The sequence below is a fragment of the Pyxicephalus adspersus genome, chromosome 1 (assembly GCF_032062135.1).
Source record: "Pyxicephalus adspersus chromosome 1, UCB_Pads_2.0, whole genome shotgun sequence".
NCBI classification, from domain to species: Eukaryota; Metazoa; Chordata; class Amphibia; order Anura; family Pyxicephalidae; genus Pyxicephalus; species Pyxicephalus adspersus.
Window position 1 is genome coordinate 67,738,578 of NC_092858.1, and position 17,235 is coordinate 67,755,812.

The following is a 17,235-nucleotide window of genomic DNA, read 5'->3' on the forward strand; positions in this document are numbered from 1 at the left end:
AGCGACTGTATGTTTGTTCTTAAGTTGAAATTGTATGTATGTCGAAAGATGTACATTATTTTAATAAATGCAATTAGAACAGATGTTTGTCTCAACATATTATTAGGCAGCATGGTGTCAGTTACTGTATAAAATTGTCACTGTCAGTCAATCACAATAAAGCAAAAAAAAAAATTATGGAGCCTAGACATTTATTAGCTTCTGGAGCAAGCTGTACTTTGTTATGCAAAAAGAAACAACTGCAGAGCTTGTTTTGGTCATTAAAAAGCTACAAGAGCCTGCAGAAAGAGTTCAGTAAAAACCTGAAATCTGCGGAAGAATTTACAAAAAGTAAATTGTAAAGATGGACCAAAGAAAGCTTTATTTAATAATAGCCATATAAGCTGCATTACGAGTTCCTAAATAGTTCTGCCTCAGTGCCACTGGTTAAAAATTTGTCCTAAGTGCATATTTCTTTGTAAAAACTGAGTTAATCTGGGGCAATTTAGAGCATTTCCAGGATAAGTGCAGTCCATTAGATTTTCATCACTTTCGGAGCATTATATTTTATCATTTTGTCTAGAATCTAAACCAAGTAGCTTATACATTAGGAATATGACAATTTCACATTTATAAAGAGGTGTAATAATTGCATCAAACATTTAAAGAGAATAGAAAAGCAGCATGGCACATCTGTCATTCTACAGCAAATGTCATCAATGTAAAAATATGCAAAGCCTTAATAATTTCTGCCCACTAGATGGCATAATGACCCCCACAAAAGAAAAGCTGTACAATAGAATACTGTAACAGATGTATTAGGAACATCTGAAAATGTGTATTATTTATACTTACAATACATTTTAAAGCATAAAAAGCCTAAATGCAGGGCCTGGGAGAGGCAAGTTTAAAACCTCCCACAGACGCCAGATTTTTGTTATAATATCCCACAACATCATTTAGGGCTCTGCTATCCCTGATCGCTAAACAACAGACTGCTAACTGGTATTTATTACAAAATGGTATGGCTGCAGCAAGCCACCAGCCACTGATCCCCCTTCCCCTTCACTAGTGATGTATCCGACAATAGTTATTAAATGCCTGAATGTACCTTTAGGGAAGTTCACACTCCAGCCATGCTCCTGCATTTTTTTTTTTGAAGCTTAACCCTTAACTTATACATTTGAAAATTAATTATGGGATATGCCGATCTTATTGAACATCATTTGTTTTTTTTTACTACAGTTGCGCCACTGTGATTTAGGCACCACTTCCAGAGAGAAAACCCAGATCCTCAACCATCACTGCAGCAAAAGACACATTGCTTGGATAAGAACTTTGGGTCAAAACACAAGCCCACATTGCTGTATGTAAGTGAAGCAGCAGTGACACACCAATAAAGCCATGCCTCATTTGCTCTGATTTCTTTGGTTAGCATGTTCCTTGTCAGCTTCTGATCTCTCCAACACATCCAAGTGGCTCTGAGTGCTGCACTGCATGGTGGGTTACAGGTGGGTGACAGCAAAACAGATTCAGATATTCATGCATGCTGTATAGTGGCTAGCAGCACACTTGCTAGATCACACGTTTGAACCTCGGTCAGGCAATAAGGTTAATTGCCCCCGCGCCACACCCCAAAAAAAAAAATACCCTTTGATGACACATGACTATGGTAGGGACATTAGATTGTGAGCTCATCTAAAGGACAGTTAGTGATATGACAATGGACTTTGTATAGTCTACACTGTATAAATACAAATAAACACATTCATTTTTAATACCAACACACCTGCATTAATTTCATATCATTTTATCTGCCAGGAAATTAATGTTAACATATTGCATATTGTATATATAAATATTAACTATTATTAATGAGTAAGGCTTTGGCATTTAAATGAGTATTCAGTACATTTAGTACATGCCTTATATTTGACTTACTTTACAGGCACAGCCACATTTATCAATCAGTTGTTATTATTAGACCTAAAGGTAGACACAGAGGACCTGATTTATCAAAGTAGTCCAAGACTGGAGAAAGTAGACTATCATAGGTGAACTTAAATGATACAGAATACTAACAATGTATCTGGTTCAAAATTGAAAACATTTGCCAGCTAATAGCAAGGAATTTAGGAATCTATTTTAGGTGTGTTGGATTCGGGAGCTTAATAAATCAGGCCCAGAGTGCTGGTATTACAAATAATATATATATTAGCCAATGTATATGTCAAACCTTCATTCTATTCAAATATATGTCGTAAAACAGCAGGCTTTTCCAAATGATTTTAGAGACTTAAAGCATACCTAAACTCAGAAATTTTACTTTACATAAAATGGTAGACAACCTTTTTATGTAAGGTAAAAATGCTGTTGTTTTTTTTTTTTCTTTAGGGGAACACTTAAAAAAAGAAGGTGCAGCACCGCCCCCTAAATCTAGATCGCCTAGGCGTTCGAAAATGAGTGGAAGAGCAAAGCCTCCCGGGATACCTACGTCACGCATCCCAGGAGGCTCTTGGGTGCTTCCTCCGTGCATGCCCAAGCATCCTTCTGGGCATGCACAGAAGGAGCCTTTTCGCACAAAGAGAAAAATTTGTTGATCTCACGAATGCACAGTGAGATCAGCAAGTTTTTTTCCATCGCGCCTAGGTCGGGTGACTTTGGATGAAGAACCCGGAAGAAGAGAAGATGGCGGCGCCCAGAGCGCCGGCTCCGGGATGAATGCTGGAATGACGCCGGACCCGATGCAAGAGACCCCTGGATGGCTCAGACTGCCCTGCAGGAATAAAGGTAAGTGTATTTTTTTTTTGGCACTTTTCAGTTTAGTTCCTCTTTAACTTTCTAAACCTAGGAAGTAGGTTTCCTATATTTGCAAAATAGTACTGATATATGTACTGTATTCCACAGTTTCTAACCATGCCATCCCACTAGTACACAATAACTCAAAAGCAAGAAAGAAAGGTAAAATAAAAAAGAGGAAAACATGCCTTTACCTATGTCATATGTTTATTAGAAAAGATAAGCAGTAATCAATAAATAAGAAACCCATCACCTACGTGGCAATACCGCTACCAAGATAATAAACCTAGATATTGATCAAATATAAAATATTGATCTGTCTTTGTGTTTTCCTCACTGTGTGGGAATGTGCAGTAATTGGTAATTAGACATGAAGTCCACATCCATAATAGTGTTCTCCTGTTGTGGGTAAACAGAAACCTAATGGAATACAAATCCCCAAATAATGTTGGACCGCTGCATTCTTCACTGTTCAGAGCTGTAACAAAGCCCAAATTTCCAGGCTGGAGAACAAGCAGTTTATAATCCCTAGATGAAAAAAATCTATGATTGTGTACATGTTTTGAGTAGGGTCATGTTAGGTCATGTTACACAATTCATGGAAAGCTTTCCCATATGATGAGCAAATGCCAGAGCATCAGTCTTTAATCTGGGAATGAATATACACAAGTATTAAAAATCACTTAATTTTACATTAGCAAAATACTGTTCATGTGAGATATCCAAATTACTAAAATTCTGCTGTGCAGAGTATTTGCTGGACATTCATATATCAACCATCTGGATAAAAGGATAATGACTACTTGGATTTGCTATAACTTCCCACAGTGTTTAACAAAGATCAAAAACCCCTACTGATGCAGAATGTACGTACATGCATATATTGCTAAGTATACCAATCTGTGCTCAGCTGTTGCCTGTCAGTGATCTCTGCAGTAGTTAACTACAAAAAACTTTCATGAAGCTTCCCTATGAAATGAATAATTATTCGAATTAGGTTTAATAACATTGCCAGGAAGCACCTGGAATCAAGGGTGCAAATTTCAGAAGAAGCAAAAGGCTAGCACTCCTAAAATCCTTTTAGAAAGTTTGAGAAGGAGCATATTAAAGAAAACCAAAGAGTAAAGCTAAGAGTTCATGGACCTATAGGTCTCCTTTATCAACATATAACAACATGATCTACCCTTCCTTTGGGAGAGTCCTCTCTAAAATAGTGATTCATCCATTGCTCACTTTTTGTCTTCATAATTCAGAGCACAGCCCTACCACAAAATAATGAGAGTAAGCTCATTAGTGTCGACAAATAGCACACCAAGCACTTCTAAAAATAACAATGTTTTGGGAGAGTGGAAACAGAAGCACCTTTCCTCACAAAGGTGATTTTGATCAATGAACTATAGATATCTTCATCAGAGTGAGACATGCACATCCAGGCTACAACTCTCTTTTGGTTCCAGTAACAAGCGAAAGGAAGGTGCTAATAGACAAAAGACAGGAAGTTTCTACAGCAGTTTTTTCCCACCTGGACATCCGTAAAAGTAGAGGAAAAAAGAAGGGAAAAGGGGAGCAGTTGGGTCCTGATCATTTTTTTTGGAAGGCGGGGAACTAATTTTGGTGTGGTGCCCCTTAAATAATTAATATATGCAGTCTCTTGCAGCGTTGCTGCTTGGCTAGGGGCCATTGTGGTGAGATGATTGGGAATTAAAAATCTGGTTTGGTGCGGACTTCTTGTGTTTGCCTTGGAATGGGTATGTTGTTTGTTTGCAAAGAAAGAAGTACTGTTGTATAATTTAGGGTTATTCTTAATGATTTTATGTTATGTTTAATGTATGCATGATTGAAAAAGTTTATAAAGATTTATGTTAATTATGTTATTTTGTAAATGGTTATATAAAAAGATGTTGTTTTAAATAAAACACCCGCCTGCCAGCCATTTTAAGTTCAGTGAAGTGTTAGTGTGTTTTTAGAAATAAAGTTGGGGTGAGAAGGGGAAGTGTGGGGCTGGTAAGCAGTGACAAAGTAAAAGGAAATGGGGGTGGGAGGCCATTTTTGAGCTACCCTGGTCATGTAACAGCACTAGATGCTTCTGATGGCAGACATAGGTAAAAAATCACATTTATATGGTTGCCTTCTCAAACAGAAACTCTCCCAGAGTGCACTGACACAGTTATCATCAAAATTATTATAAAATTATAAGAGGAAAAACTGTTCACATACATAGTGAATAAAAAAGAAGCTTCAAATCAATGTGCTAAAATATTGCAACACTACACTCATCACGTTATGGACACTGCATATATACACTTTCTCTCCTTCTCCATTAGCATCTCACAGAGTGCTCATGAACCTCTTCCAGACACTCTACTACAATTTTTTCTCTTTTTGCCTATTCCCTTAAACACATTGAAATTCTTAATTTGAGACTTTGCTGGTTTTATCTATTGTCTGAAAGCTCCACATGTCTCTTTATTTTTTTTTTTGCAGCACAACCATTAATTCTTGTTAAGAAATGGCAATGTGTAATCAATCTGGGCATAGCATACCTGTCCATTATGCTCTGAAAGGCAATACAAATCCAACCATTCAAGTGCTTCATCTATAACTATCTCAATTTGGTGGATATACACACTACTTCCAACCTATCCACATGAATTAGTGGCACCATAAAAGCCTGGGACACCATGAAGAACTGCTGTAACAATACAACTAGACCATATGGCCAACAATTTCTTGTGGTTAAACCTTAATCCTACCTCATGCCTACAAATTATTGGATGGTCTCAATTGTCCCCTCTGTCATTCCTTGTGATCTCAGTGAAAGAAATATTAACTAAATACCTTCTGCCATCTACATCTGCTCACTAGAATTAAGAGTGCTAGCATCAGTAACTGAAGCCGCATACAAGCAAATAACTCTCTAGCAAAGCACAAACAATCCATCCCACAACCAAACTCACAGAAGCACAACATACTAGTATAACATATTCCCTCCTAAAAATTCCAATAGCTAATTGTTGTTTAGTAATTATACTTAAAAAATAAATTAATGTTAAATGTTTAAAAAAATCATACAAAAGGTAGTGTTTGGCATTTTTTTAAAGCATTACAGGGGTTACATTTAAATGTTCTGAATGGGCCTCACATCCGGTCAATGTAGAGGTAAATAGTGCACCAGAAAATTTTGCAGTATGCCAACAAATGATTTTCCACTTGCCTGGTTGTTTTGTCTAGCATCCAGCAACTGCACAAGGATCACAAAATCAGCTGTTACCATTTATTTTCTAGAAAAAAAAATCACAGCTGTATAATAGCTTCAATTTTTGTTGTATTGTTTATACAGTAAATCAAGCCTAATATCTGCTCTATTGTCCTTGTCTGCATTTTGAAATGTGCTTTAGTTAACAGATTAAACAGGAATAATCACTGTTCATTTGCTTTTGTTTTTTTAGGAAGTAACATGTGCCTCAAGCCATCCCAATTACTGATTCCATAATTATGATTTTTCAGCATTGCATTATTTCCTTTCCCTTACGTGGGAAGGTAGTGTGTAAGTACTACTGAGCAGTACACAAAGTACATTTACAATAATATATTGAGCATGTGTATTATTATTCATAAATTAATTCTTCTTATATTGCAAGACTTATGGTGGCTAAACAAACACAGTAGATGTGTGGATATCCACCAGGTACAAGGTCATTATCTCCCTAATACCTTGGGGACATATTTTTTATCAACCCTCCCCCTCCCCCAACTGCTTGAACAGAGTACGGTTGTGTCCCAACAACCAGCTGTTGTGTGTGTGTGTGTGTGTGTGTGTGTGTGTGTGTGTTTTCCAATAAAGTATGGCCATTGAGAACTTGGAACAAATTAATGCAATATTTCTTTCCAATCTAGCACTGCATTTTGGAACAGGTAGCTGCTAATTAGTATGACCACATTTAAACTCTCTTTTTTATATAAGAACTGTAAGCAATATTTGAACTGCATTATGGTTATGTTTATACTGCAGTGAATATAATATAATAATATGTTTTATCCATAAAAGACAGTACAAGTACAGTTGATTTGCCAGAAATTTACTCATTAAATTGTGTCAGTAATGTGGTGTCAGCCATGCCCAGTTTTTCACTTGCCAAACTACTCAGATCTACCTTCACTCCCATCTCAACAATATATTTACTGATGATTCTGCAGACCAAGATAAGGACTAGGATAGCTAATTACTATCCCTAAGACAACACAGGAAATAAGCAAGGGGCACAGGACATCTCTAATTTTCTGGTATGCTAAACTAACCCCATGCACTTGATTTCAACCAATATAACCAATAGTAATAAAGAGAAGGAATTGACATGTATTCATGTGCATTTGCTGAAATGCTTTGGTAAATGGTTTTGGTTTTCTTTCCACAATTTGCAAATGATTGTGAGTCATCTGCTGTTCTTTCAAGCACTTTGTAAGTGCTTGCAAATACAGATAGAAAGGATTTCTTTTCAGGCTTTGTAATGGCAGGAGTCATCTTTCCAATCACATCATAGCACTGACTGCACAAATTAACAAATTCAACAGATTCAATTACCTAAAATATCATATCCTGATTTTGTCAGAGAAACTACCATCTGAGATTTAAAGTATCCTCTAACTCTGGTATGTTTGGTATACCTGCCTTCTTTATCATAATCCTACAAATAGTACAGTGACAATATAACAACTAAAATTCTGCCAACTATGACAGCAAAAAACATGATAGGTAGTATTAGAAATGGAAAAGGTGGTATTTTTATCACAAATTTCTTGTAGAAGGCTTTTATATCTTGTTAAGTTGAACTGTCATAAATATGCTAGAAATTCAACGTACAGTAACGTCTATGTTCTTTTTGTAGGCTTCGTCTTCTGTACTATGACAATTAAAGACTTCATTGTTAAAGAATCTATTTTTGTCTCCATCACCCCTTGTTTCATGTTCTGTTCTTCTAAAGCAATTTGAAGGGGTGTTTGTTTTAACTGTACAATTCTTCTGTTACATCCTTTTCAAAGGAAATTCAAAAGACTCGTGATTACTGTACAAAGGTCTGAGAATAAAGATAGATCTCCTGTAATGTTTAATATGATTTCATTCATTCTAAATGTGAAAGAAATGGATTAAAGCACTGCATGTACTTTCAAAAAAAAATAAAATAAAATAAAATTGTTTTACTTACATTTCCTTCTATCAAATGACTAAAGTGACAGTAGGAGTTCTTGTAAAGGTAGCCTATTAGTTACCCACCAAGTTGGTAAACATAATAACATGTGGGGGTTTATAAACCACAAGTTTTCTATTTATAAAAACCTAAGTAAAAGAAAACAGTATGGCCACATTGGCCATTTTGTAACAAGCAACAGCCAATAGATGTGGGATTAAGTTAGTTGCTGTGGGTACCAATTCCTTAAGATAGTGTTTGTAATTTCAGTTTTTTTAATATGATTCCAGGTAGAGAATAATTAAATTAAACAATAAAAATAAGGAAAAACTCTATTACAGTTTGGTCATGTTTGGCCAAATCAGAATCAAGTAAGCTCTCATAAAGACCCCAGAGATAATTGTGTGCGAGTGTTGGGGTGGGGGTTATATCCTCTGCATATACCAAACACTAAAATATCAGTTTTGGGTTTAATTAACTTTTTAGGGTATAAAAGTACACGTTCTAATTTCATGAAAATATGTCCCTCCATAGACTCTTAGCTGTGTGTGTAATATGAGTTATTCCTATCTTTCCCAAAGGATTCTAAATCCCAAAGGATCTAAAATCTTTCCCAAAATGTTTTTTTTTTACATAGCAGTGAACCAGTATGATAAAAACATCTTTATGACCTGATAACTTTACATGGTGATTGACATTACAATGAAATTACATGAGAACACCATCCCGTATCTGTATTATTTCTGACTTTATAAATAGAGCCCAAAGTGCCCTGTGTGTTCCTTCTTCTTTTGACATACCTCACTTTACAGATATGGTGGATATAAAGAAGTCTAAAGACGTTGTATATAATATTATTTGTCATTATTAGGTGTATATGTATGTGTTTTAGTGTCAATTATTCATGATCCAAAGACTCAAAGTGTATTATTTTCTTTAGAACTGGTTGGTCTCATAGCCTACCTCCTTTGTAGTGGATACTTACCTTGCCCCATGCTACTTTATTCTTCAGTTACATGTAAAATACTACATATGGGGAAACTTGACCCCCACCACAAATGTAATGCATTTATTCTCCATTCTTTATTCTTTATATCTCCAGGTCCAAACACATAAGGTCAGAGAAAAGGTCCTTAGCCTTGTGTAAGCTCTGATATGGAGCTCAAGTAGGGCATTCTACTAATGGCTCCAGTAGGTACACATGGTCGCAAAAAAAGCAAAGGAACAGAACGTATCAGTAGAAAAGCTGATCTATGAGGAGGACCTCTTACCTTGATTCATGTATGAAAGTGACAGGTTTAGTTTAACTTCTCTAAAAGAACAGACAACAACAACTGGAGCTGATAAACAAAAGTTTCACTTAGCAAGAGTCAAAATTGATCATATATGACCCCATATTCACTGGCAATTTGGGATGTGAGTTGCTCATATAGGCAGACCTGTTGATGTCACGAGACTGGAAGCTCATGCAAGCACTGCAATCTCTTGTTTTTAATTATAAATATCATTATATCAAGATTATGGATTGTAGTGTGTGCAGATTGAAAGGATCACATCATATAAATAAACAGTTTAAACAGTTTTATACAAGACAAATTACTATTATTATGAAAAATGTCAGGGGTTGGCTGCACACTGGCAGAAACTTTCTAATACTAAGAGCCTAGGGAGAATTCTGTGATGTATACTTGCAAAAGATGCCAATGCTGGCTGGGGGTGGGGGTGTTAGGTAGGTGTACCTACCTTGTTTACCTATCAAAATAAACTGGTAGACAAAAATTACTTTATTTATATTACAATGTCTAAAGATCCAGCTATTACCTGGGTGTCCTGACTGCTGCAAATCCTGCTATGAAATATATAATTACTGATCGATAGAAGACCTCTAATATCTGATGTCCTAAATCAAAAATGCATTGAATGTGGTCAATACTTTCTGATCCACTGCTCCAGAACATGCATGCAGCAAGAAAAGTCAAAACTACTAATCCTATTTTTTATAGCTTCTTAATGCAAGATAAAACAAAACGAGAACCAAAAGCGGCACAGGATTGCTGTGTCCATGTGCACTAACATGTACTAACCTAAAAGCCTCATAAAAAAGAGGGCACAATTCATAAATTAGCAAATTCATAAAATATACCAGGATTGCATCACATAGATTTCGGTGACCCTTGGCATGAATGAGTTATGAGTTATTCCTTTCATCCCCTATGTACCCACCTGCTGATGATCATGTATTGGGATGTGTGGACTTACCAAACACTGTCCTGGCTGGCACCGATTCTCTGTTTAACCAGAAGGACACCTGGGACAGGATGACAGTCATAATACAGGGCAGATATGTCTGAATGACAAAGTAGCCGATTTTTCTTTTCAGGTGAAAATGTGCTGTCATAACAGTGTATTCACCTAGAGAAATAGAAGAGACAAAGCCAGGGGTAAGAAAGTGATATTTGTATTTAAATGATGGGATAAACACACTGGGGAAACAATTCACATAGGGAGAATCAAATAAGGAGCCACCATGGAGAAAAGTGATTACAGCCCGGCTGAGAGCCTTGATGAGGTTTAGAAAATCCATTGATGACTGATGCTTCCCGTAGAAAATCGGATTTCTGTATTTTACTAATCCCTGGTTACAATCTGTGTCCTGCTCTTCGTGATCCATCCTGCAGGCAGAATCCTTCCTAGCCAGATGTATTATATATGGGGAAAGCCTGTCCGATCTGTCCACAGGGAACAAGGCTGGACATACTGCCACTGGGATAGACAGACACACTGAGACAGACTCATAGACACTGGTACAGTTATATTGCCACTGCGAAACACGGACACACTGCCACTGACACAGACAGACACTGGTACAGATATACTGCCACTAGCACAGACACTGAGATAGCCAGACTCACAGACAGACACTGGTACAGACATACTGCCACTGGGACAGACAGACACACTGACACAGACAGACACTGGAGGATTTCTCTTCATTTTCTTTTTTTTGTGAGAATATTTAGCAGCATTATTAGAGGTGGGGACACTGCAGTAAAATCTTTACCCCACAAGCGTGATATTGGCCTGCACATTAATATGTCAAACATATCACAAAGGGAATCATGGAAAACAGGGGAACTGTAGCAAATGTACAGAGGAAAGTGGCAGCGCACTGCAGTCCAGTATCAAAGTATTGTATTGGAGTTTCATAGCTAAAAGACCAGCCTAACATTTCAGAGACATGAGGCGACCTTTAAGGTGCAGATATGAAATCATTCATTGTATATCAGTACCTTGACATAGGAGGTCTACAGTCTTCAAAATGTCATTGGTCTTATTGATGTACGATTCAAGTAAATGGGCTCCATTTATAAGACAGTGGATCTGACATTTCCTCAATCATTTCCTGGTGGGAATCAAATACTGCCATTGAAACATTGGAATTATACATTTCTCTAAGATCACCACAGCTTGCTTTCTTATTATATAAGAACGTGGCGTGTGTGACCTGGAGACACGTGATGTCAGGATTCCCCCACTCTTCCACCCTCCTGACACAACCAGATCAGCCAGGGAAGCACAGAGCTACCATAGCAGCAAGCTTTTAAGAGGCGATCAGCACGTGTCCCGTGTGGATTAAACCTTTCTTTCCTCTAATGCTTACACATCTGGCAGCTCTGCTTGTACTCAGCCATAGGGAACACCGTGGTCCTTACATCCACATGTAAGGACCGGTACATGATGTTTATAATATAACCCTGGCTGTACCTATGCTGACAATGTAATGTAACTCTAGTGCAATGCACAGGGTATTGTTGGTGGGTTTCTAATATTGGCTGCAGTGACATTGGCATAAAGCCATATAAGCAGCAGCTTGTATTATGAATTCAAATGCTTGTAGGCTCACTGAATTACACGTGGGTGCAATTGCCTTGGACTAAGCACTGTAATCCTGAAGCCATGGTGGCCTTGTGTTGTTCTCTGATGTTTATGCTACAGAAAATCATGTTTTGCAAACATTTCTACCTAAAAAGAATGCAGATAAAAGCACTTACTGGCATGCTTCTTCTTCATAAAGTATTTTATATACAATTGCCATGTGTCTTTAGACTTTTTTAAAAATAAGACAGGTTTATTCAATAGCACACCCGCTCCCTTATTTTGCCTATGTCTAATAATGTCTGCACTGGTCCAGGTCCACCACTCTTTCCTTCACTTCCAAACAGAACTTTTTTTTTAGCTACCATATGTAAAACAAAGGTGAATACTAAATAGAGTCATTTGAATGGTTAAGAAAAACTAGTTTAAGTTGCTAAAGGATTGAGAATGCTCCCATGTATCAGTGCTGGCCCAGACACCAAGCACTATTTTTGTTATACAAAAGAAAGAGAATGAGTCACATGCTCTTCTATACGCCATAGTACAAGGTACAGCTTTTTGCCCTCAGCAGTTGAATGGAACATTGGGGGGTGAAGATAGATTAAGTATAAAATGCCAGAGAAATAGAATTGAAGCACATGTCATTTCTGCTGTCTGTTTGCCATTGTTTATGATGTTGACAGTAATTCTTCAAAAAGTAGAAGACATTGTACTATGTTCAATAAATAATTGTTGCTGCAATGCATATGCACATTGTTATCTGCGACAGCCACCTTTCTGGCAGTCTCTACTTCCATAACTTTCAGGAACATTTTTAATCATTTATAAGTTACTTGACCTAAAAGAATGAGGAGCATGCCATGTGGTTGGGTAAAGCACGCTTCTGGCAGATTATTCAATATGGAAACCATGGCATAACATCTTCATATTAGTCATTCTGAAGATATTGCAGGAAGTGTGTGATGGATACATACTCTGGCTTAATCACCAATACCAAAATATGTATTTGAACTTTATTACTTTAAGTACAAGTAAAGACATTTTTTTCAGTTTTAGATTGGAGGATTAAAGGATTAGGCCTTTTGTCCAGATTCTATTGCTGTCTGTGTTTCAGCTGGGAAGATTACCTCTCTATATATCCTTGTGACCAATGTCACAAAATTGTCACTAGAGAAAGAGGAAAGGGAAAACTGTTGGATGACAATTCTTCAACCTTACCCTGGTCAGATTTATTGAGGATCTAAGAAGCCATGCCCAAATCATGTACATGTCATTGGAGGTTGTTTCTGTTGATGCATATATTCTTGTAGATGCTTGTGAATCTTGCTTTAAGCCTCTAATGTCAGTAATGACTGGTGTCAAGTCTCTCTATCTGCAGCACCCCCCTGCAGCTCATCCCTTCTGTTGCAGCTGGCACTAAAATCCACAGTTTTGGCTGGATGATGGGGGAAGGGGGCAGTGACTTTTATTTATGGTCACAAGTTCATACTATTTTGTAGATTTTTCGTTAATGTAGACTTATGCATACTCCACTAATACAATGCCATTCTGCCTGTACATTGTCTTGGTACAGTCCAACATATGAAAATACAGACAGAGCTGACTATGTCATAGCAGGAGCATTGGGCCTGATTTATTAAAGCTCTCCAAGACTGGCAAGGCTACAAATTCATCAGTGAACCTGGGTGATCCTGCAAACTTGCAATGGATCTAGTCCAGGATTAAAAACATTTGCTAATAAATAGCAAATGACCTTTAAGAAATCCATTCTAGGTTTGCTGGATCACCTAGCTTCACTGATGAAAGTGTATCCTCTCCAGTGTTGGAGAGCTTTAATAAATCTGGTCCATTGTCACCATAAGAAAATATGTACTTGTGGATTTACCTTGCTAGTGGCATTACCACCTTTAATGTATTGGACGCAGAAATTATACAAAATATAATACTGCCTTGATATTAAAGGGAACATACAAATAATACAAACTCTCTTTATTTCTAACCCTTTCTTTTCTCATCTAAAACAAAATACGGCTTCAAATATACTTGAATTTATAGATGGGAATTAATTTGTTGCTCTCATTTTATTTTTGTGAAATCCCAAAGCTTGGTACTAGAAAGCATGATCACGTCTGCTGTTGGCTGTCAATATTTTGCGGCCTTTACTGCTAAAGTTTATTTTCTTCTTTCTAATAGAATTATGCCGTGATCACATGTTTAATGGTTTTATTTATTTACTGTGTATTTAACCCCCATTCCGAAATTCTGCAACAGGGATTGTTTATTTTAACATCACCATAGTAATGAAAATTGAAATGTCACTAGCTCATGTATTAAATTCTGACAGCAAATGGGTCAGACTGGGAAAGACAAATGCTGTACATGACAGAAGAAAAGAAAGGTTAGGAGAAAAGGCTACATCATAATAAGCCGTCTTCTTGTCTATACACTGCTTCCCAAGGCAGTTTGAACTCTCCATGAATTGACTTTTCTGCTGCCTCAGTAATGCTGTACAGTGATTTGTGAAATGAGCACTTTACAACGGGCCTGATTTATTTCACTGCTGAAAAGTGTCTGTGTTGTCTGCAATAACCAATGAAATTACAACCTTCATTTTAGTGCCAGCCATAACATATCCGTCTATTGGGAGCTAGTTTTCATACATCAAAATATTTTACTTATTAAACTGATTTACTGAAATTTGTCCTTTTATTCTACTCTAGGGAAGTTGGCTGGTTCTTTGAAAAATAAACAACGTGATGAACTGGAATAAAACATACACTCTATAATAAAGCTACTCCATAATAAAGCCAGTGGTGGTGGGAGCATAATGAAAACACATTTTTTATAGGTTGGCTGATGTAATTACTACCCATTTGCCAGATCATGCCTCTTTTAATGTTTTTGTCCTATTCGTTATGTTTACAATACGGCAATTGTCATTGTCATCAATGAGTTTTTTTTAAAGAATACTTTTGGAGATGCTCCACCTCCACCTCCTGGTCCGAGCACATAAAACTACAATAAGTATCACAAATATTGAATATTGAGGTAAATACATTTGAATTAATTTATCTTTATTCAATTATTTCTTTTCATGTGTGTAAGTACAAAGTATCATCAGAATATCCTATTTGCCACTCTCCTCTGAATGGAACCAAATACGAATAAATTGATCATATTTACAATTGATTTGTTGGTCATTTGAACAATGATCAAACAAGGCTTTTTTCTACCTGCCCATTGGTTTTTTTGAATGTGAAATTCATTTTAGTGTCATGACCAATATTTTTATTTGATATATTAGTAAAAGCAATTGCAAATACTAATCAGATATTGAACAAGTACATAGTACATCGAATACTTGTAGTCAATTACAGTTTTCCAGCATAATTACAATCCCAATATCAATCAAAAATACCACGGAGACATTTTCACTTAGTACCTGTGTAGCAGCATGAAGAGCACTGTAGTTTCTCAGTTGATTTGCTGGCCAATTTTAGAATCACCCAAGTAGAAGATCCCTTGCTGAGACAAATTTTGTAAACATGGCCTTATGCAGCGATGTAGATAACATTGGTTTAATGATATTACTATCATGTGTAGGATTAGCATTGAGAGTCATAATCCAAAATAAATTGATATCTTTACAATCAATGTGCACTGTTTTGTGTAGGAAGGTGATAAAATACAGAAATGATGTGTTTAAAATGTAGATATTTTATTTATAAGGACTTTTAAATCATATTGGTTAAAGCAATCGCAGTTAGTAATTGCCTCAATAATATGCCTCAATAATAATATAACTAGGTAAAGGTTTCCTTTTCTAGTATGAAATAGATAAAAGCATATTCACAGGATGAATGTCTTACCTGTGCTGGTGCTGATGTTCTCTGTTCCTACAGTTTGTCCAATTAAATGGTATTGATTTAGACGAGAGCCATCTGGTGCCACCACAACTGATTTATCTGTGAGATTTGTCCATTCATATCTTAGCTCAGAATTAGGATAGGCATCTATAAAAAGAAATATTTACAAAGTATTTCAAACGTTAAAAAACTTATAGAGTATTCAAAAACCATACCATGTCATACATGCAGTGCAGGTGAAGGTGCAGACACTGGAGCCTAACATTGCAAGATACAAAAGAAAAGTAAGGCCACCCAGCCTGCTGCTGTAATTGTATTGATTTAAAGTTCTCATACATTGTAAGGCCAGCATAGTCTCTTTGGTGGCTCTGACATTCTTGCAGATCAAACATTGCTTCATTGCTGAATTTTCTTGTAGAAGTAGATGATGCACTGGGTTGGATTTTAAATACTTTTTGTTTTTAGTAAACAGTTAACTAAAATTAAACAGCATAAAATGTTCACATCAAACATGATATACACAAGAAATTAATTATTTTAATCCCCTGCACAATTTGATGTTTAGGGTAAACATAGGTTCCATACAATGCATGTATGTACATGCTTTGATATTATATGTGTTTTTGTTCATGTGTCAGTTATATGGAAAATAAACTGTTTCAGATAAAGTTCTGTCTGTACACCTGGCCACCAAATGAAGTTCTGAAGTGTTTGTCCACTGCTGCTCAAAATTACCTCTTCATAATGTTTACTTGGACTCCTATGGCAGTTTTTACAAATATTCATCAGAGCTCAAGTATGCATCACACAGAATTATTGGCCCATTTATTAATATTTATTAATATTACTAGAAAATTTTTGATTTTGTGGTCAGTACTTTGGTCCTCATGTACAGGCAGCATGGTAGTTGAAGTATTATCATCACATTACTTGAGTTATAGGTTCAATTTTTGCCAGGGACAATCCATACAGGGAAGTTTGTATGTACTTTCACTATGAACCTGTGATTCCAGTGAATGTTTCTTCTACTTATTACAGCCCAACTTTATATGCCTATACTGAAAGTGAATCATGTTTGTCTATATGCAGAATGCCATAGATTACAAGGCAGGAGTAGAAAACAGATTTTATATTCACCCTATAAAGTGCTGATGAATTTGTTATTCAATTTAAGAGAGTTTATTTAGGAGAGTTTGCATTGTCCATAGCATGCACTAACATTCATCCTTTAATTTTCCTAAATGAAAAGTAAAACAGCAATTTTGGGCTTTTCATGTATGAAGCTTCCTGCGTTTAGGGAAATACTACATAATAGTCTACAAGTGTATGCTAATGCATGATTTTACTCACATTTTATTAGAATATATACCATTTTTTAAAAACTAATGTGCTGTAAAGAGTAATGACAAAACCAACTTAATGATAATCAGATGTTAGGAAACATACATATAAATGTTTGGGTGTTAAGTGTACCTATGAATAAATTTCCACAGCTATGATCCAGTTGTGCCTTTTTCCAGCATGTGTAA

General features: G+C 36.4%; 1 protein-coding gene across 1 annotated transcript in view; it reads right to left on the bottom strand.

Moving 5' to 3' along the window:
• GABRA5 (gamma-aminobutyric acid type A receptor subunit alpha5) overlaps window positions 1-17,235 on the bottom strand; it is a 113,828-nt gene that overhangs the window by 24,762 nt on the left and 71,831 nt on the right. Inside the window, exons 7-8 of the mRNA XM_072412895.1 lie at window positions 15,710-15,853; window positions 10,224-10,376 (exon numbers count right to left, since the gene is read on the bottom strand). Of these exons, the coding sequence (XP_072268996.1) occupies window positions 10,224-10,376; window positions 15,710-15,853 (297 nt within the window). The remainder of the gene's footprint in view (window positions 1-10,223; window positions 10,377-15,709; window positions 15,854-17,235) is intronic.